Source organism: Solea solea, chromosome 18, assembly GCF_958295425.1.
Source record: "Solea solea chromosome 18, fSolSol10.1, whole genome shotgun sequence".
NCBI classification, from domain to species: Eukaryota; Metazoa; Chordata; class Actinopteri; order Pleuronectiformes; family Soleidae; genus Solea; species Solea solea.
Window position 1 is genome coordinate 3,752,075 of NC_081151.1, and position 20,957 is coordinate 3,773,031.

General features: G+C 44.4%; 1 protein-coding gene across 7 annotated transcripts in view; it reads left to right on the plus strand.

The window, feature by feature from the left end:
* Positions 1–20,957, plus strand: part of LOC131444521 (AT-rich interactive domain-containing protein 1B-like) — a 204,799-nt gene that overhangs the window by 31,884 nt on the left and 151,958 nt on the right. For 3 of the 7 annotated variants that reach the window (XM_058614905.1, XM_058614909.1, XM_058614907.1), the window contains exon 1: positions 5,959–7,828. The exons of 1 other annotated variant lie outside the window; for it this stretch is intronic. In XM_058614905.1, coding sequence (XP_058470888.1) covers positions 6,557–7,828 — 1,272 coding nt within the window. In that variant the 5' untranslated portion in view covers positions 5,959–6,556. Of the gene's footprint in view, positions 1–5,957; positions 7,829–20,957 lie in introns of those variants that run through there. 3 more of the 7 variants (XM_058614906.1, XM_058614910.1, XM_058614908.1) reach the window with 2 other exon arrangements.

Consider the following 20,957-nt stretch of genomic DNA (forward strand, 5'->3'; position numbering starts at 1 on the left):
TTCAGTCACATAGCATTAGATTGCTTTCTTCTCGGTTTCCTGAGAGAGGGAGAGAGAGAGAATGAGAGCACTCTCTGTATTCTGAGCCCAGGCCCTGTTTGATCTCCGCCATCGCCCCTCTAAGACATCATTGTGTAACACTGTAAAAGCAGACAGCTTCATGGAGCGGAGGAAATATCAAGGAAGTTATTCATAAATATTAGATAATATCAAAACAGCCGGTTGCTCTAAGACTCTGAGCTCCTGGGTCAAGCCATCCACATCTCTTTGATTTTTCTTCTTCCATTCAGGCTGTGCAGGGAGGATTGAGCACGTATTGAAATAGAAGCCCTCTTTCCCTTCTTTGTACACCCTGCAAACAAGGAGAAATAAACACAGAGTCCAGTTCTGTTACTGTGAATCCACTAATAAAGCACACTTCCTCTGTTTTGTTTCCTTTCTGATCAACACTTTTCATTATTCATAATTCTGTTGTTTTGATTACCGTCCCTAACGCGCAGCGTGCCGAACCTGAGGAGATTAATAGGCAAAATTCTCCAAACTCTTCTTCCTCTCCCCCGCAAACTGACACAAATTGGTGAAATATCACTTTGATCATGCCTCCTGAACAACAAACAAAACACAAACCTAATTAGCCTAATTCAAAATCGTTCCAAATTCCTCTGTTTGTTGTGAAAGCCTTCCTTTTCAGTGCTGCTGTTAGACATAAAACTAAGTTGGACAAGCAGCAGTGTTTACCTCTGTGTATTTGTGTGTGTGTGTGTGTGTGTTCAAGGTAGTCATGTTGTGGGGACTTAAATGTGTTTACACTGTCACAAAGTCCCCATAATGTACATTATTACATATCAAGGTGAAGACATTATTGTATGGTTAATGTTTGACCAGTAGTAGTTAAAGGTAAGGTGAGAGAAAGTCTCTAGGAAATGAATGTAAATCAATATAATGTCCTCTGAAGTCATAGACACCAGGCGATTACGTGACAGAGGGCATGAGTTGCTGTGATGACGCATCAGTCTTCTTGCCTCACATATGATGCTTGGTGAGTTGTTTTTTTCCTCTTTGATGCAGTAGAGTTCACTAAGCGGACTCCTTTGTTGATGTTACTCATCCCATCTGGTTAGAAATGTTCAGTGGCAGGGGAATTAGAGTGCTGTTTAATTTATTACACCACTTCTTCTTTTTTTTCCACCCCTGTAAGAAGCTGCTAATAAAAGAATCACATTTGGGCTTATTTTGCTGTTTATTGGCAAGAATCTGCTGATAATGATACATTTATTATATCCTAATGCAGGGGTGATGGTGTGATATATCGTCAGAGGTGGAAAGTGTACAGAAATATTCCACTCAAGTAAAAGTATTTCTCTATTTTGATAGCATTTTACTTAAGTAAAAGCACTGGTCTAAAAATACTCAAGTACTCAAGTTAAAGTAAAAAAGTAGCTTGTTTAAAACATACTTTGGGGTTGGTGTCGTGCAAAAAGGACCAGGGGACACAAATCTCACATTAATTGTTTTAAATTAAAGGCAAAACTTTACAAATTAAATTGCTGACAAAATAAAATATGTGAACACATAATGCGTCAGTCAAAATGGGTCAAAGGTCACTCACTCAGGGACCTTAATTAACGCCAATTCACCTGTCCTCATCATTCACCTGTCCTCATCACATTTGGGATATAAAACGTAGTGAAGTCCAGTAACTTCCCAAAAAAAATACTCCAGTTAGAGTGAAATAACAAATATTTAAATACACAAAAAGCTACTCAATTACAGTAACATGAGTAACTGTAATTCATTACTTTCCACCCTTTGTATATTCTTTAAACTGGGCTACTGTCAGCAGGTAAACAAGGTGATATATTGTGACCTCCAAAATAGTAAAAAAAAGAATTAAGCAAAACTCTCACAGTAAAAACATCAATGTACATAAATACAGTTGAGAGACATGGACGGAGCAGTAAAAGGTCAAATGGCCAAAGGTCTGCTGCCAAATAGTGATCAGAGGCTTTAATACAACACAAAAGACTGTCAATATTTCTGGTATATCGATATATCGCACCATAAAATATTTTAGCACAGTGATACTATATTAAGTCCACCATGAAATAATCAAAGTGCTCGTTTTTTTTGCTGCTGTAGAAGTTGATGCTTCACATCAGAGTCTGTTTGCCATTGGGGATTTTTTTTTTTCTTCTTCTTCCAAGGGCAGGAATGCACCAAAGCCATACAGCACTTAAAGTGTTCACTTACTGCAAAGCAGCATGAAGTCTACCTTGCAATGCTAGTGGATTAGCTCACGTTGCCTCGCCAACATATGCAATGACTGCCGGCGAGCTCTTCCCCATTAGGTTGGCACATCAAAGGCGACGGGAGAAGTTCTTCACAGGCAGTTAAAAGTGGGCTCACTGTGGATCTTGTAAATACCGTCTTTGAGTCTGTGCCTCTCGGGGGACACTTCACACACTCCTCCAGTCATGAGAAGGGAGAGAGGGAAAGAGAGGAGCAGTGACGGGGAGGGCAGGGTGTGTATGTGTGTGTGGGGGGGGGTTGGTTTTGAGAGCCCTCTCCCCTGTCACCATCAGGATGGGATGTGTGTGGATGAAGAGAATCACTCCTCTCCTCGACTCTCCCTGTCTGCATCTCTCTCTCTCTCTCATCCTCTTCCTCCTCCTCTTCACACTTCACATGATAGCTGACAGTGAAAGTAGAGCACGGCTGTTTTCCTCTTTCTTTTGAGTCATGTTTTTCATAACACATAAATAGAGCGCGTGGCGTCCTGGGAATTCTGTGATTCTGTGTACAGGCGGACACAATAGCATCCACTCTTCTCAAGTGTTGTTGAAAACATTTTATCCATCATAGCCGCTGGTAGGGCTCTGCTGAGGCCTTCAACTCCGCAAGGAGGAGAAAGGCATAAGACATATCTCCCCCCCCGCCTCTTCTCCCCGTTACCAGCCACGCGAGCACACAGACACACACAGACAAGCGTACACTGAATGCTCCCAAGCCCATCATTGCCAGGTTTTGCAGACTGATCAATGCAAATGCTGTTATTTACCCAAGCCTGAAATGAAAAGACTATGGATCAATTTGATGCACTTCCATAGGGTGTTTTCACAATGGCTGGCTGGCTTTATCTCTCCCATCTACTCCTTAGTCATCCACGCTGATCTCCAACAAGACACGCTTCAATAACACCAATGTAAAATATACTATAGCGTTCATGTCCCCCCCCCAAAACAATCATCTATTCATACTGTGTCTGTGTGCTCTCTTTCTTTCAAACGTATCCAGTGTGACACCGGGGCTGCGTCCGTGTTTGTGTGTTTTGGGCTGACCCACTTTCTGTGCTTGGCCAGGCTTATGCTGCTGTTGCTGTCTGCCGTCTGCTGTGCTGTTCTCTGCTGTGCTGCTAGGGGGAGATCCCTGCAGACTCCCCCCCCCCCAGAACAGACTCCTGAAAGATACTCACCTTGGCATGTTAACCCCCCCTGCAAAGTGGAGACCTATGTCTCTCTGTCAGTGTGTGTGTGTGTGTGTGCATGTTTCTTTATGCAGATACACAAATGAATCCTCAGAAAAATGCATGCAGCTCAGGCTGAAACAGCACACACACACATCAAAGCACATACCATGCCAGATCTGTATATTTTTAATTCCATCCTCCCTCCTCCAGCTCCTCCTCCTCTCTTCCCCGTGTTTGTCTGGAGTTATTGTTTCAATCTTGCTGCATCAGGGGGCCCCTGAAGGTTATAAATTAAACATAAATGCAAATGCGCTGAGCCATTGCCCTCCTCCACCTCCCTCTCTCCCCCTCCTCACGCGGGCATACACACACACACTCTCTCCCATCCTCGCCATTCAAACAGATCAGTGTGTCTGCGAATTAATAGGAGAACAGTGGGCTTTTTTAATGAGCGAGAGAGGGGGAAATTAGAGTTGCAAAGCCATAGCGTGGCACACCCAGAGCCGCAGCCGAGGCAACGGCTTGAAAAGCCGAGCGCCATCATAGAATATGCTAATGCCCGAGGTCCCCTCACTGTCGGCGTCAGTGTTGCTCTAGATGAGATCGGAGTCGAGGCTTTGATCTAGAACACTGATGGGAGCCCGAGTAGTCATTTGCAAAAAAAAAGAAAAAAAAGTGCTGAGAGCAGGGAAGGAAGGGTTGTGGATGAGGCTTGTTCTAATCAGAAAAAGGTGTACATAACCAGTGACGCTGACACTCAACACACAGGAATCCTTGATCATTTAAAGAGTAATATCCTTGTCAGTGCTCCTTCTACACACACACACACACACACACACAACAGCAGTCACTTTCCATCACTTGTACATTTATCTCTCACACACACACACATGTCGGAGGATGTTACTCAGGTTGTCCTATAGATAAATAGCCATCTGTTCGTGTTGATGCTATAGGCGGGGCCTATGGCGTGTTGAATGGTGAACACCGCAGAGACTTTTTGAGTTTGTAGTTGTAGCATTTATTCTCTTGCCATATGGGCCCCATAAAGGCAAATGGCAGGGAAAGGTTTCTGGGGATGTCACTTTGGTTTTATTTGTCTCCAGTGAGTGAGCATCCATTAAGAAATATTGAACCCAGCCTCCTGCTGTTATAATAATTTATATATATTTTTTTCACGTGACATGGGTGAAAAATGATATTCACTATTTAAGATCTGTAAGTGTTGCCTTGCATATACTGTTTTTATATATTTTCAAGCTCTAACTTGTACTAACACTGTATCTCCAGCAGGGGTCTTACCATTGTCATGGACATGGCCTCACAGTGAGTTATCCTCCACTATACATCAAGTATAGAGGGGAAGAATGAATTGTACCTCCTTGATTTGGATTTGTGACCTGAAGCAGCAGTTAAGTGTAAAAAAAAAAAAAAATCATCATCAATCATGTGGCCCATTATTACCTCTGCCCCCTGTCAGCATCAGCATCATCTTCCTCACATGTGTTCCCACTGCCTTCATGCATGCGTCATTATCATTATGATGGCCATCCTCAACAGAACTCTCATCCCAAAAATCCTTCTCCCCCCCCCTCCCCGTTCCTTCCACCCCTCTTTCATCCGCAGCTCCCTCTGTTGATCAAATGCATCTGATCTCATCAAAGCGGACCCTCTGCTCATTCAAGTCCCCACAGACTCCCCGGCTGCTTTACTAAGCACTATTTTAAATTCACGTTTGAATGCCACTGATGGGGCGAGCATATCTTGTAGACTTTGGTTTTGTGTGGTCCTACACCGCAACCACACACCCCCACCACCAACACCCACCACCCCCACAAATCACATTGTCATTATCGCTTCAGACAAGTTTGTCCCTGACAAAATAAACCCAAGAGAGAGGAAGTTAAAGCATGTAGCCTTTTAAGACCCTAATGAAGAATAGCTATAATATTTATAGGTTATTACATTCTGATATGGAGACATAAAGTGAACTAATCATACTGTGAATGTCATTTTCAATCTGCTATCACACCAAACACTTCTGAAGAACAGTTTATAGGTTGACATATGGCCAGTATAGCTTCCTTCTTGGCCGAAAGGGAACATAAATTCCCTTTCAATCTGAAAAGGAGTGACTGGCAGTGGACGGAGGAAGTGGATGAACTCTGTGGCTACAGATATTACCACATTATAGCTGCCATAAAGTGTGATTATAATCTTATTCCGATGGCAACATTATTGCGCACAGTGTGTGGATGCGTGTCCAACTCCTGTCAGAGCTGTAGAGAACTGGCTTGAGCAGAGGGACAGAGCTGCTGCTGGCAGGAGGGAAAATCAGATCTGGATAATTGCGCAGAAACTCGCTGGGGTAAAGTTATCGCGCCTTGGTGCGTTTATTTGAGGGATCTTTGCGGAGCAGAGGAGCAGTGTCTGTGCGTGATTAACCAAAATGTACGATATTATCGGTTATTTGGTTGTTTATATGTGAAATTCACGTTGGGAATCGCCGTAATGAGTCGTCCTCTGACCGTATGACATGGAACTATCAGACGAAATCTTGATATTATCGTAAAATAATGGAAAAGCAGGTCAAGTCAAACCACTGCTATGTTATTGTGTCGTTTTTAGTGTAACATAAACCCACAAATCGTTCCAAAGATCCACCAAAACAACACGCAGCGTGCGTAATGGCTCGCTGCTCCAGTCCGGATTTTCCATGCGAGGCGCGCCGGAGCCCTGGAGGTGGATAAGCTGGTAGAGCCCGCTCTCTCTCATGCCATGCTGGGCCACAAGGGCTCCGGGAGACGCTGCTACATATTACGGAGAACCGGGATGGAGGAGAGGCGGAGGGAGGAAGAAAAAAGTTTCGTTTAAACCTGCCAGAGAAACTCTCAACATGAAGCCTCACTGACGCACCATTCTACCACCGCCACAGCAGCAGCAGCAGCGCTACAACAAAGCTTGCCTTTTCCACTGAATACATTTTTTTCCCACCTCCCAGCTTGTGTTTTCTTCCTCTCGTGTGTTATTTTCTGTGAGCGCGGCTGGTCGGAGCTTGCTGTCACTGCGCGCTGAGATGTTGGAGTGACCATGGCTGCGCAAGTGGCATCGGCTCCGACCAGAACTAATAACAAAAATAAGAAATTACCCAGCGGTTTGGGTCCGGAGCTCAACTCGGGGAAATCCGGAGGAGGAGGAGGAGGAGGGACCGTGCAGCGAATTGGACCGATGCTGGGAGCCGGAGATGGGACTCTGAATAATGTAGACCATCACCGCCGAAACGAGCTCAACATGGTCCATTCAACTTCCACGACTCACGGCGCGCCGGACGGCCACGACAAGGATGGAAATAACCTCACGTCTAACTCGGCGTCGACTAATTCAACCACTTCCTCGATGGAAACGGGTTTGATCGCGAACCACAAGCTGAAGTGTGTGGGGAGCGGAGATCCCCCTCAGTCTCAGCCGCTGCCTCAGCAGCAGCAGCCGCTGCAATTCGGCCAGTTTACGCCACATCAGCAGCGGCAGATCCAAAGTAACAACACTGTCAACAACAACGGCCAGGGGCCCCGTGGAGACAGAGGCATGGATCACCAACACCACGGCGGCAAAGAGAACCTGTTGGGGGAGCCACAGCAGCAGCACATGTCAGGTAAAGGTGAGGGGGAGCTCACCTGTAAACCTGCGGAGAGGATGACGACCTCCAGGTACGAACAGTCTAACTTAGGGCCAAACAGTAACAACTCTGAGTTTAACAACAACTATTACACCCCAAGGCCCTGTTATGATCAACATGGCGGACAGCAGCAGCAAAGCAGCGGGATGGGGATAACGCACTCCTCGGCGCACAACAGCATGGAGAATTCCCACGACGCAGGTTTCCACAACAGCCAGTACAACCACCAGTACCCGGCATACCGGGCGAGCTACGGCGGTGGGGCCTACGGGATGATGGGCCCCACTGGATGCCGCCAACCTGGGAACATGATGATGGGCAGCAACTCAAACACAGGCCACGGCAAAGCTCCTCTGGGACCTGGTTCTAGTGGCTTTCAGCGGTTCCCGGGGCAAACTCAGCAGCAGCAGCAGCAGCAGCATCACCCCTCGGGTGCCACACCGACCCTCAACCAGCTGCTGACGTCCCCCAGCCCCATGATGCGGGGCTATGGTGGTGCCTATCAAGACTTTAGTGGCCCCACATCGCAGCAGCAGCAGCAGCAGCAGCAGGCTGGCATGAGCCTGGCCAAGGACGTGGGGCCCCAGTATGGACCCGCATCTGCTCACGGCTGGGGAGGACAACAGAGGAACCACCCGCATTCAATGAGCCCGGGTAACGGAGGACAAGGCCTCGGCAGGACGCAGGTGAGCTTTGGGAACTTGGTGTGCTCATCCGTGACCTTAAGGTCCTGTGCACACTGGTTCCACACTCACATTACATACCAGAGGCTGCTGTGTGTGTGTGTGTGTCTGTGTGTGTGTGTGTGTGTGTGTGAGAGAGATACAGATGCTTGGACGATTGCTATTGAATTATACATAAATAACATGGATGAATATTATTTTTATGCACGTGTCATATATGAAACATTTAACAAAAAAAGGAAAGGACCTGTCTGTCTGTTTATTTGCTTTAATGGTTGACCTATAATTACTACTTAATATAGCAATAGTTAATAATCCATTCATTCTTTATTATGGTGTTTTTTGTTGTTGTTTTAGTTGTACATGAATAAAATAACAGCGTTCATGTTGGATGTGTTCGCCTCTGCCGACGTGGTGTTGGACACGTTGCGAAACGCCCTGTTCCGAGGACGCGTTGTGTTCAAGGCGCACGTCGCAGGGAGAAAAAAAACAACAACAACCTATAGAAAATGTTCACAAATGTTCTCGTGCGCAGTATGATATATGTGTGATCTCGTGATTATTTATTTGATCGTGTCTGGTAATCACAGAGATCACCGGCCGTGCCCTCGCTGTCGAGCAGCTCTGTTGTCGGGCTGGAGCGCTTCTGTCTGCGCGCCTCGTTTATTCCCATGCAGCCGCTCTGTTCTGAATTTGAATAGTGGAGGTAAACTGGCTCAGAGCTCTCCGCTCTTCTGGCTCACAGTTGACACCCAGTCTGCCATCTGATTGGCTCCCTGTGGCCCCGCTGGGCAGATTGTACTAAGGGGGAAAAAAAAGAGGAGGATTCTTCTTTGGCCATGGAGCTGATGTGGTGATGCTGCATTCACGTCTTATGGGAATCCTCCCCACTTGGAGGCCGTCCAACACAGTAATTGAAGTTTTATGAAGGTCTAGGCTGCCCCTAATATATTTTTTTTCCCTCACACTGATCCGACATTCAAAAACACTCCCAATGTCAAACAGCAGAGAAAAGCAGAAGATCTTAAAAAAACAGTGTCCTGTTTCTTATTAGAGGCCAATTCACAGCATATTTATATAGATTGTCAAGCACTTTATAATTTATGTAGGATTTGGCATCTATGTAAACGCATAATTATGAGTGTTTTGACTCACATTCGCCTCAATTAATGTGTTTTACAAGTGTGTGTTCTTTCAGGAGCAAAACTAAATATTTAATGTCTTTATTGTGATTTCAAGTTTTAGTTTTTGTCCATACATTGAGCTTCCACGTGATGCTAATTGAACATTTAGAAACATTAAGCACATACTTCACTTCTTCACGTCTTGCATAACAAATTCCCTGACGCTGGCTTACATTTGAGCACTGCTGCACCTTGGGGTTGAATGCCTTGCTTGAGGGCACCAAGTGGAGGAATGGAAGCAAGTGTTCCTAATTATTCAACCATTTATGTCTCAGTTTGGGTGGGGTGGGGGGGGGGGGGGGGGGGGGTCTGTATTCTAGGGTCCCTGGGTATCCGTGAACCTCTGTAGCCGCGGGAGTGTGTGTAGCTGCCAGTGCAGAGCTCTGAACTGAAAACATCAGCATTTCTGCAGAAGTGCCATTATTCTGCTGCTGCTGCTGCTGTTGTTGTTGTTGTTGTTTTTTAATGCATCTGAAATATGCACACTGCTGCATGGCACATCTGGATGACTGTGGGGCCTTTAAGGTGGTTGAGCGTAGCTACTGTCTGCCTCTCGCAAAGACAGAGGCAGTTCATTAACCTACATTGTTCCAATCAAAGGCAATTTGCGTTGGACGCCGAGAGAAACGAGGCGAACGCTCCAGCGTGGGAGGTTTTGCTGTGGTATTGATTGTAGCAAATTATGAGACGGGCACGGGAAATATAAGATAATCCCACAATTAAAATGACGATTATCGATCTGTGTGTATCGGGTAGCAAAGACGAGCCAAAACACAGTGATATTAAAGCTGTTTATATTCAGCGGTAGTGCTAATTCCATCATACAATACAAACCTTGCATTTTTTTTTTACATTTCATGCTGTAAATGTTAGTCTAGTTTTTATTTTTCAATTTTTCAGTGTTCCACTTTAGGAGTAAGTGCATATGCTGCTGTGTTTTTTTTCTCTACGCCGCCCCCCCCATCTTCTTGACTCTACCAACATTTCAGCAGTAGTATATTCACGCTACAAAAGCTCTATGTTTAATTCATATTTGGAGCAGCGGTACTGCTCTCCTGTGCACTGACAGGCTGTGTGAGGAAAGCGAGCGGTGTAGTGCATAATGCTGCCTCCAAATTGGCCCCGTGATACGACTGCGCTTCACTTCAGAGTGCGTTTGGTCGGAGCACGCCTCTGTCACCTGTTGGCACAGTTTCCCCCCTCTTTCAAATTCAATTTCCCCTCCCCGCCGCTTCTCTTCAGGAGCGAGCTGTGAGCGAAACAAGTGCACCTCATTTACAAAATTCACCCCCCCCAATTCTCACTTATCTGTCCACTCACCAAAAATGAAGACAGAGCACCACCACAAAAAACCTCTGTGTGTGTGTGTGTGTGTGTGTGTGTGTGTGTGTGTATAAACACCAGCGTTACATGAGGCGTGTTTGATGTTTTCTGCTGTGTCACCACAACGACATTGTCCCACATTCTCAAATTACTCTGCTCTGTTTGATCGAGGGAACAGCAGAACAATATTCAGTGTTTAGTTTGTGACCTTGTGCCTGTGAGACTTTGACCACACTTACTGTATATGAAATAGCCTTGGAAGAAACCATAATAGATCTGAGCTGAAACAGTCAAATTCACAACGTGTGTGTTTGCATAAACATCTCATAGATTTACATGTTCTGACCCTTTATTATATTTCCCAGGAATAATATTTTAATATATATATATATATAGTTATTGAATAATTACCCTAGTTTGCATGAACATAAATCATTTGAGTGTTAGTAATATATATATATATATATATAGTAATTTGTCAACTCCCTTTTTCCCCCTTTCTCTCGTTGTGTTTGTCCTTCCTCACTCATGTAGCAGCGTGAGCAAACCGTAATGACTTATTAAAGTTCACATTTTAAATTAAACAGTATTTTTCTGCCCGTAACGAGGACTCATCTCTCACGCGCTAATCAGAACACACACGGAGAACAATAAAAGTGATTAGCAGATCATAATTAGGGACTGGCAAGTTTGAAATAACGTGTTTTGTTGCTCAGATAATTACAGCAGCGACTCGTTTTTTGAAAACCTGACCTAATAAAACAAACACAAAAAAAGCAAATGAATGGGTTGCTACAGTCTCTACTAATTTGACAATATTAGACTCCCGTGTTTTGTCTTTTTGTTTTTAAGGAGCGAAGAATCAAAGCCTCGGTAGCTGTGCACACACATCAAAGTCGACGAGCCCCCGTTCCATCCTTCGGTAACGGGCTTACCTTGAAATGATCCCCACTCGCGGTGCTCTCCAGTGCATACTGTTTACATTTCTCTCTTATGAATTATTAGTGTGATACGAACAAAGACTTTATAATGGGAGCTATGCATCAATGTCACATTGTATTATGCGGCTATCTCGCCGAGCCTTGTGCATAGTGATGGGCCCGACTGAGGCTGCTGGAATCTAATTTATGATACATGTTCTGCATCGGATGGATGGATGGACGGACGGACTGCTGGCCCACGGGGTCCGGACAGGAAGTGGGCTTTTGCAGATATGTGTGTGTGTGTGTGTGTTATTGTTTTAAGTGTGTGATTAAATGTGTGTGTTTTTTTCCCTCTCTGTCACTGTGTTTGTGCCTCTGTCAGCACTAAGCAGTCCAACGTCAACCCCGTCCTCTCACAGTTTTTCTCTCACTCTTTCGCTGCCCTCCTCTCCCTCCCTCCCCTCCCTCCCTCCCCTCCCCTTCCGTCATTTGCTTATGTTGTTTTGTTTACATCTCTGTCTTGGCCAGGCCAGTGCAGTGCTGATTAGCAACACTAGAGCGGAATTCTAATTTGCTCTGTTGCTTCCGATAAGGACCCCGTACAGTGTTTTTCATCTTCCTCGCATGAAACGCCGAGTGTGTGTAGGTAATTGGCAGACTGAGGTTATTCCTGGTCTGCATGTTGGTTCCATTTCATTCTGATTTTTGAGGGGGGGAGGGAAAAAAAACACAACAACAACTGTCCAGTCGATTCAGCGTGCAAAAGATGGTGTTATTAATAAAAATAATTGTAGTTATTCTAGCCTGCCTCCACTGTGCCCTCATAACATCCCCTGAAGTCAAAGGCTGATGTGTGTAAATGCCCCGAGGAGAGGATTTAATTACTGCATGCAGGCGCTGATTCAGTGTCAGCTGTTTCTCACGTTTGTCTCATCCCAACTGTCAGTGAGGGGAAGGGAGCAGGGGAAGAAGAAAAAAAAGTGAAACCAAAGCAATATTGGGGGAAGCAAGTGAATCGCCCCAAAATGGGAGAATTTGACTTTGTCCTTTTGAATTATAATTGATTTAATTTGACATTTTTATTCCATGTCTCGTAAGCTTGTGTCAGCAGTCGCTGCTGCTACCACGTCGAACGACTATTACATTTCCACTCCTCTTTCGTTTCCATCAAGAAACGAGGACACAATTAAAAAGTAATGTCACAGCAAACATGTTGCAATCACTGCCAGGCATCTTCTCGTTTTGTGCACAGCTACATGCAAAACGAGACACTTAATCTAATTTAATAGGCGCATATATTGTTATTGTTATTATTATTGAACAAGCAGCATATACAGGTAATTTTTCATGCAGCCTGAGCACTAAAATAAAAAGCCTTCCAGTTTTTATTAGAGCGTAATGTCATAACAAAGTCCACACAGACATAATAGCTTTATTTGGCATATATTATATTATATATAGCTTTTATTATTTATTCAATAAATGTACTTCCATTGATATTAACTGATTGAAAAGTGTAAAATCAAAATGATCTTACTTAGGTGCAATTTTGTGATGATTGTATTTGTTACCTCTATTCATGTAGGTCATAATGTACATAAAATAGAATAGAACTTTATTGTCCAGCCAGAGCAGGACATTTTCTTGGGTCTCATCATCAGACATATGCAGTACATAATAAAAATGAGATAAAAACTACACTATTAGTGCAGTCATACCCATAACAGCCATAATATCCAGCCTGTACACTGTCATGTTTAAATGGAGCGTCACAGTCAACACGTCGGGGACAAAAGAACATTGTTATTCAATAACTATTCAGTACATGAAAGAAGGCCAGAGGTGTATACTGTAAATGTAGGTGATATTTGAAGTGAGTCACATGGAAGACTGCTGACTTCTCAGGAATGGCCCTGGCCGAGTTCACAGAGAGGGGGAGAGAGAGGGGGAGGGATTCAGTATCCGTCCTCTGGCAAACCTCTCCCCTCCTTCCTCCTCCTGGATCTCGTCCCATTGAATGATGGGAGGAAGAAAAGGAAGTATTTACGAGATGTTGTTTTGGCATGTGTCGGGTTTCCTCGCTTTAATAGCGTGTGTGTGTGTGTGTGGCAGTGTGCCACAGCTCATGACGGTGGGTCCTGTGGTGGTGCCCTGACCCCCCTCCCCCCCACCCCACACCACCCCCACCACCCTGACCTTAACATATGCTAATTAGCCACGTGGAGCTACTGAAGAGAGGGACCTCCTCCTACTCATCCCAGAGGAGTGAGGGAGTGATCTTTCTTGCTTACTTCCTTGATTTCTTGCTTTCTTGCTTTTTTCTTGCTTGCTTACTTCCTTGCGTCCTTACTTCTTCCTTGCTTCCTTCCTTCTTTGCTTCCTTCCTTACTTCTTCCTTCCTTCCTTGCTTCCTTATTTCCTTCTTCCTTGCTTCCTTCCTTGTTTCCTTCCTTGCTTCCTTACTTCCTTGCTAACTTCTTCCTTGTTTCCTTCCTTACTTCCATGTTTCCTTCCTTAATTCCTTGCTTCTTTACTTACTTACGTCCTTGCTTCTATACTTCTTCCTTGCTTCCTTACTTCCTTCCTTGCTTACTTCCTTACTTCTTCCTCCCTTCTTTGCTTCCTTGCTTACTGCCTTCCTTGTTTTCTTCTTTACTTCTTCCTTGCTTCCTTACTTCCTTGCTAACTTCTTCCTTGTTTCCTTCCTTACTTCCTTGTTTCATTCCTTACTTCCTTGCTTCTTTACTTCCTTCCTTCCTTGCTTACTTCCTTACTTCTTCCTTGCTTCCTTGCTTCCTTGCTTCCTTCCTTCCCTCCCTCTTATATACTTACTAAGCAGATGGCTCTCTGTACTTCTTTTGAAGCCGTCTACTTCTTGTGTGTGTGTGTGTGTGTTGTCTCTGGTCTCTTTTCTTTTATCTGCGTCTCTGTCTCTGGCTGTCAGTCGCTGGCTCGCTCTCCCAAGGGATCAGCAGCCCATTCAGCGGTATTTAGACAGCCAGCATATCTTATCAAATATTTATACACTACAGAACAAATCTGCAACCCATGTCATGCCCACACTGATGCTGCCGCCTTCTTCTTCTCCTTCTTCTTCTCCTTCTTCTTCTCCTTCTTCTTCCCTCGCATGCTCTCTGGTCAGCAGCAGAGGAAATGGGAAACATGAGGGGTCAGTCCCTCCAAAAAAATACCAATTTTGTGATTGCAGCGATTCATTCCGGTTCAGAACGAACAGTGTGACGTCCAAGCAGACCCTGCAGAGCTTCCCTCATCCCCTCTTTCCTCTTTCACAAGCTGAGCTTTACAAAATTGTAGAGGAGAGGATCATTTGCAGATCATCCTGGGAGTTTTTATGCCTCCGTGCTGGCAGCAGCCAAAGGCATTGTGTTTTTGGGTTGTCAGTGCATCTGTCCCCATTCTCATGAAAGTGACATCGCGGGAACCCTGGGAGGGAATTTGCCCCAAATTGCTTTCTTTTACTCTCAAGGATAAACTGCTTGGGAAGTCGTCGGCGGTCGAAGGTGGTCATGACCTCACAAACATTATCCTTTATATCCAGACGTCATTGTAATATTCTGCAAAAAAACACTTTTCTCAATCATCACTCAACTCAATCCCAAGTGACAGGAGGGTGAAGATTATAACTTGACTGAAGCACAACAGTGAGAGGATTTTTTTTTATTAAATCAAAGACGACCACATAATGGAGAGCATGAAAACATTTTGCGCTGCAGTAATATCATAATATTATATAATAATATCATAAGAAGACATTTCTGTAGTGGTTTATTCTCGATAAACGATAAAAATATGGTAAAAATTACTTTTACCAGTTTGTAAGAAAGTCATCGCCACGTGTCGCGTATAAGCCTGAACAGACGGAGTTTTCCAGACCCCGTTCACACTTTTGTTTGGATTAAATTAATCCTAATCAGCGATGTTATGGTGGGACCATTAGTGTTTGCACATGGACAGCGCTCTCTCTCGCCTTTGTTTCTGAGTCTGATTTACTGTTTCTGCCTCACACACACACACACACACACACACACAGGTGTGTGTCTTCTCTGTTGACCGGTCAACCGTGAGTTTCCTCAGCCCGGATGTGTGTGTTTGTGTGAGTGCTGAGAATGCTGTTGATTTACAGACACCGGTCACAGCAGGACACTTGTGGTCACTCTTGGCTTTAGACAAAATTTTATCACAGCAATTGAGGAGACAACTTGACACCACATCCTCCTCCTTATCCTCCTCCTCCATAGACACTCGTGTGCATATTTTGACACTGGTTTCTGGAGAATCTCTATGTGGGATATTTGATGTTAGCAATTTAGCACGTAGCGCGCCGCAGTGGGTGTGGCCTGTGGATAATCTCGTCTCGGTATTTCGCTCATTACCCGCCGCTAATATGGCCACAGGTGTGCTCTGCATTCCAGCCTCTCCTCTTGACACAAACCGGATGAACTGGATTAGATCGACGACAACACAGTGAAGTGAACTTTATTTCAAGTGTTTGCCAGAGAAGCTGTTTGGAGTTCATCTCCCGCGTGTTCCTAGTACGAGCGCACGTGTTTCTCCACTCGATGAACATCCATATCTACTGTTGGCTAAACATTCAAAGGTTACTGTAATGTCAGATACGTGCCAGAGGGGGGCGAGTGGAATACCACATTTACATAATCCATCTGTCAACTGTCTACAAATATACTGCCAGGCTGATCGCCACATCGCTTGAATCTGAATTTGGGGGTTGCGGGGGAAACACCAACAGCAACGGTGTGTGACTGATGGATGGGTGTTGCCAAGGAAAATGGCTGGTTGTCTCATCTCGACATCACTTGCCAGGACAAATTATAATGCTTGAGCCGGCAAACGTTCCTCTGCTGTACCCGAAAGGAAGAGACGGGCAGCGTGGATCGATGACATGCTGAGCCGTTGCTGAGTAAGGGTGAGAAAATAAAGCCGTAAGCTGGGAAAATCTCTCTTAAATCAGTTAAATTAGAGACCGTGTGAAGTTTGAAGGAGAGATTGAGCTCATGTTTTCTTTTCTAAACTAAACTCGGAGCAGATTTCTGGGAGACTTTATTGTTACTTTTCATTTTCTAAAGTAATGAGGCTAATATTTCATTTTCTTTTGGGAATTACCAACAGATATAAATACAAAGCAACCCGGTGGACTAAAGCACGTACTGTATTGTGTTAATTAATTGTTGTATGGTTAGTTAAGGTGGCAGAACATGTTGCCATACACTCCGTCACCCGCTGGGCCTGCATGGAGTCTGCGTTGTCACCCAGAGTGATGGTTTTGATAATTATGTGTACATAAGCGCGAGAAGAGTCTCCCAGTGTGTTTTGAAAAAAATACGGCTCGTATTTACAGCCTGATTTAACTTGCGAGACTGCGCTCTAAGCATTGTTTTTGAGGGATACATTGTTTTCACTCGCAAAAAAAAACCCCGCTTATTTTAATTAGCGTGTCTTTGGAAATTCCCCGTGTGTGTGTGTGTGTTGTGTGTTCAAGTTGGACACTGCAGACTCCCACAGCTCCCAGACGTTCCTCAACTTCTTCTTTTTTAACGCATTGGCCACGTTCCAAAAGGCAGAGTCATGCGTGGAAAAATCCACATTCTCCATCTCTCTCTCCCTCCACGCTTTGTTTTGTCCTTTTTTTTTGTTTCGAAATCTTTTTTTTTTCCTTTTTTTTCTCTCTGTCTTTTGGATGCGAGTTGTGGGTGACCTTGGCTGGTGACTACAGTGCCTACTCATTAAGTAGTAAAGATGAATGGTTCCATTATAGCAGGGGAAAAAACCGAGCAGGGCCAATTAGAGGTAATTAACAGCGGAGAGGGCGAGGCACTCTGGAGGGCACCATGACCTGCACTCTGAAGGGGGCAGAGGGGAGTAGGGCTTGTGTGTGTGTGTGTGTGTGTGTGTGTGGAGGAGATTTAGATATATATGGAACAGCATGTGTACATGGACCTCCTGTACAGTATGTGTGAGGTGATTATAGCAGTGTGTGTTGATGTAATGCAGAGGTGTGTGTGGTTGTGTGTTTATTAGATATGAATATTAAGGCTTTCAGGTTGTGTTTGAAGATGTTTATGGGATGTATATGTGCCTTATTCCCATTACTGGCGTATTTGATGTCTTGTGAATTGTCAAATCCAACCATTAAAATGCATTTTGATGATATTTCCAGTTAAGGCTGAGTAATAATAATTCAGTAACAATATATATTGAGATATCTTCAATACAACAAATGGTATAATGGAGATACAATTGCTATTAAGGAATTTTCACTCATTCACTTTTTAAAAAATGTAATTATCAGACATTGTATCGTAGTAATTGTCAATATCAACTGATTTGAACGTTTTTTGGCCATATCTCAGGTGAGAAATTTGCATTTTATTTTCATTTAATGTACATTATAAGGGCAAAGCTGGAGGTGTGTGTAATCTCAGGCATGGATGGGGCTCTTTTAGGGCTTTTTTTTAGAGGGGACAGAGGTCAACAGCTGGCAATGCCTCTCTGTAACTTTTGGCTCTGGATGGTAACGTCACTCCCTCCTCTTGCAGCTCCCTGCTGTGAACCAGGGGCAGTTTTTCTCTGCAAATGAAAGACCACAAAATGCCAATCCAATAAACCATCAGCGCTAATGAAGATTTTTTGTTTTGTTAATATTTTTTTCCTGTGTGTGTGTGTGCTGATCTGCAGTGTTTTAGCATCTCTGCATCAAGGAGAAATTCAAGGTTGTTCACTAAGAGATCCTCTTACTCTTTCTCTTCTCTGTCGCTGCACTTGATTTATTCACCCCGCCTACCTTCTCTTCTCTCCCCCCCCCCCCCCCCCCCCCCCCCCTTTTTTTTATCAGTTCCTGGGTGAAATTGTCACAGGCGTGTAATCCTGCAGGTGCCAATAGCTGGTTGACTTACACATGTACATGCATGCAGAGGTGTGTGTGTGCATGTGTTACCTCTTTAGGACCATTTGTGTGTGTTTATAGGTCACATATTCAGGCTTTAAAAAAATGTGGGTCTTGTGTGTTGTTGAGTCAAAGTTATGATTCATTTTATATCTCATTTTCAGTCGTGTTATAAACTAGCAATAATTGTGCAGAAGTCACAAAATGGAGCGTTTTGTTTTTGTTGATTAAAAAACGAGCCAAGTGAACTTTGAACTGTGCCGTGTTTCCAAATTTCACAAATTCAATTACTTTTTGCTCAGGTGTGTGTATATAGTTGGTGAAAATGATCTTTTAAGGATATAAGACACTCTATATTGCACGTTCTTATACTCTCTGTATATACTGTACATTTAAACATAGTAATGGGGAAAAAATCAGATGAAATGCTCTGTGTTCTAAGGATTAAGTTAAGGGCTAAGGTTTGGATTGGGGTTAAGTTAAGGTTAGAGTTAATGCTTTCTTTTTGCTGTCTCATGAATGGAGGAATACCATTGAGTGTGTGTGTGTGTGTGTAATGGTATTGGCAGCAGGTTACGTCGTAACAGTAGCTAACACCAGGTCCTCTCTCCAGCGTGGAAATCTTGGCAAGTCAATAAGACATTTTCAATACATCAGGAAACAAGGCAGTGTTGTCACTTTACAGACATGTTAGAACCGGCAGTTAGTCGGAGAGCGAGCGAGTATTTGTCAAGGCTGGAGAGTTTTTTTTAAGGTATTTTGCAAAGTGCTGGCAGAGTGCTGCTTTCAGGGCTCCTGAAATTGCAATGCCTGGTAAATGGACGGTTTGAGGAGTATACAATGTATTAGAAGTCAATTGTGCATGGGAGGGCCTATTTTCCATATCGCTAACCGAACAAGTATGTCTCTGTGTGCGTGCGTGTGTGTGTGTGTAGCTGTTGCATCTTTGTGGTGAAGGAACACACACACACACACACACACACATTCAAGTTATCCATGCTTCTGCTCCATCTATTCCCCTGTTGCTTCAGAATCTTCTGGCTCCAACTTGCGCAGGTTTATCTGTGTGGTGGAGTCGGGGTGGAGGGGTGGGGTGGTTGTCGAAGAGTGGGGGGGGGTTACACTGTGAGGGCTGTGGTCTACATCAGATACCATTACCCATAATGGCCTCTTTCCCCACACCCTTGCATATCCATTCCCTTTTCCTATTCTGACATTTATTTTATGACGGCGTACATATCAAATATTTAAATAAACAGAATCGGGGCTTCGGCTGAGGTTTGCCTGGGGAGTGGGAGTGGGTGGAGGGGTGGGGGTTGGGGGGGAGGCGGTCTTGCAGCGGAGAGGGGAAAAGGCGATGGATGATGACATTCATTTCCGAAACAAGCAAAGAAAAAAGGCGAGAGAGAACGGGGGAGAAAAATGCTTCACTTGGCTCCAGTCAAATCGGGCAGAGACGGGCGGCGTACTTTCCTTTTTTTTTTGCTTACCCCTGGCAGCAGCGGTGACAAACGGTTGTGTATGCACATGCATGTATGCGTGTAAGTGTTTATGTGGGTGCGTGCATTGTCGCAGCGCTCATCCGTCAGTGTTTCCCGGGGACGCAGGAGGACGTGGGAGAGGGCCCTTGTGGCTCGTAAAAAAGCAGCCCCGCCATACTGAAGCAATATCAATTGTGCGGCAACCGTCAAAGTAATGCAAGGCTGGGAAGAAGAAGAAGGGAAAAAAAAAGAAAAAACCCCACAATAAAGAAAAAAATAGAGGGTTTAACTCAGCGATGAGAGTAGGGTGAAAAAGAAAGGACAGAGGGAGGGAAATGAAGGTGAGGAGACGGAAGATTTATCTCAGGTTTCCTCAGGAGGGGAAGATGGAGAGAAGGCAGGCTAAAAGTGTGAAGGGGGGGGGGGAGAAAAAGGTGTGTGTGTACAGTGTATGTGGAGAGACAGAGTGGTCCTGGGGTGCAGGCGACCAGTCTTGAGCTGGCTGGCGTCGGTGGGAGGCCCATTACTGTCAGGCTAATCTTAAAATAATTAATTGCGAAGTCGACGCTTTTTAAAGAGTATTGTAATTGAATCCTAAATTAGGCTTGGGAAAGGGGACGCGTCCTGCTTTGCTGCAAGTCTGTTCCCATTCTCTAGTCAAACACACACACATACATCAGTGGGTCGTGAGCACAGACGGGCTGAAGGAGGGGGGGGGAAGAAAGACAACAGGCGAAGGAAATGCTAATGAAATGCATATTTGGGGAGAAAGGGGCCATCTATAATTTAGCTGTGCTCTTTGAATGTGAATGATGTGTGTGCAAGCGCTGTGATTTATTTTTGTTGTGCAGAGGGATAATTCTGTCAGAGTAGGCTTTTATTCTTGTAAACAAATGTGGGGAAAAGAGCAGAATAAAAGTGGAGTAATAAAGTAAACAGAATGGTTTGAATATATTTAGCTGCTGGCATGAATAATTTGTGTAGGGGACAGAGGAGTTTGATGAAAGAGAGATGGCAGATATGAGAGCAGTGATGTTGCCTGATGAAATTCTGGGGTAGCCTTAGATTCACAGTTTTGTGCCACTTGTTTTTATATTTGTGCGCATTTCTCCGCGATAATTAGCGCTTTAGTTTCTCTCCCTTTCTCACACCCACACGAGTAGGTGGAGCACAGCCTTCACACATGCACAACATGCACTAACCCCTCAAATCCTCCAAAGTCCTCTTTGTAGAAGCCTCCGCACTGAAGATCTGTTTAAAAGAGAAGCTCAATGTGCTTTCACTTACACACACACACAC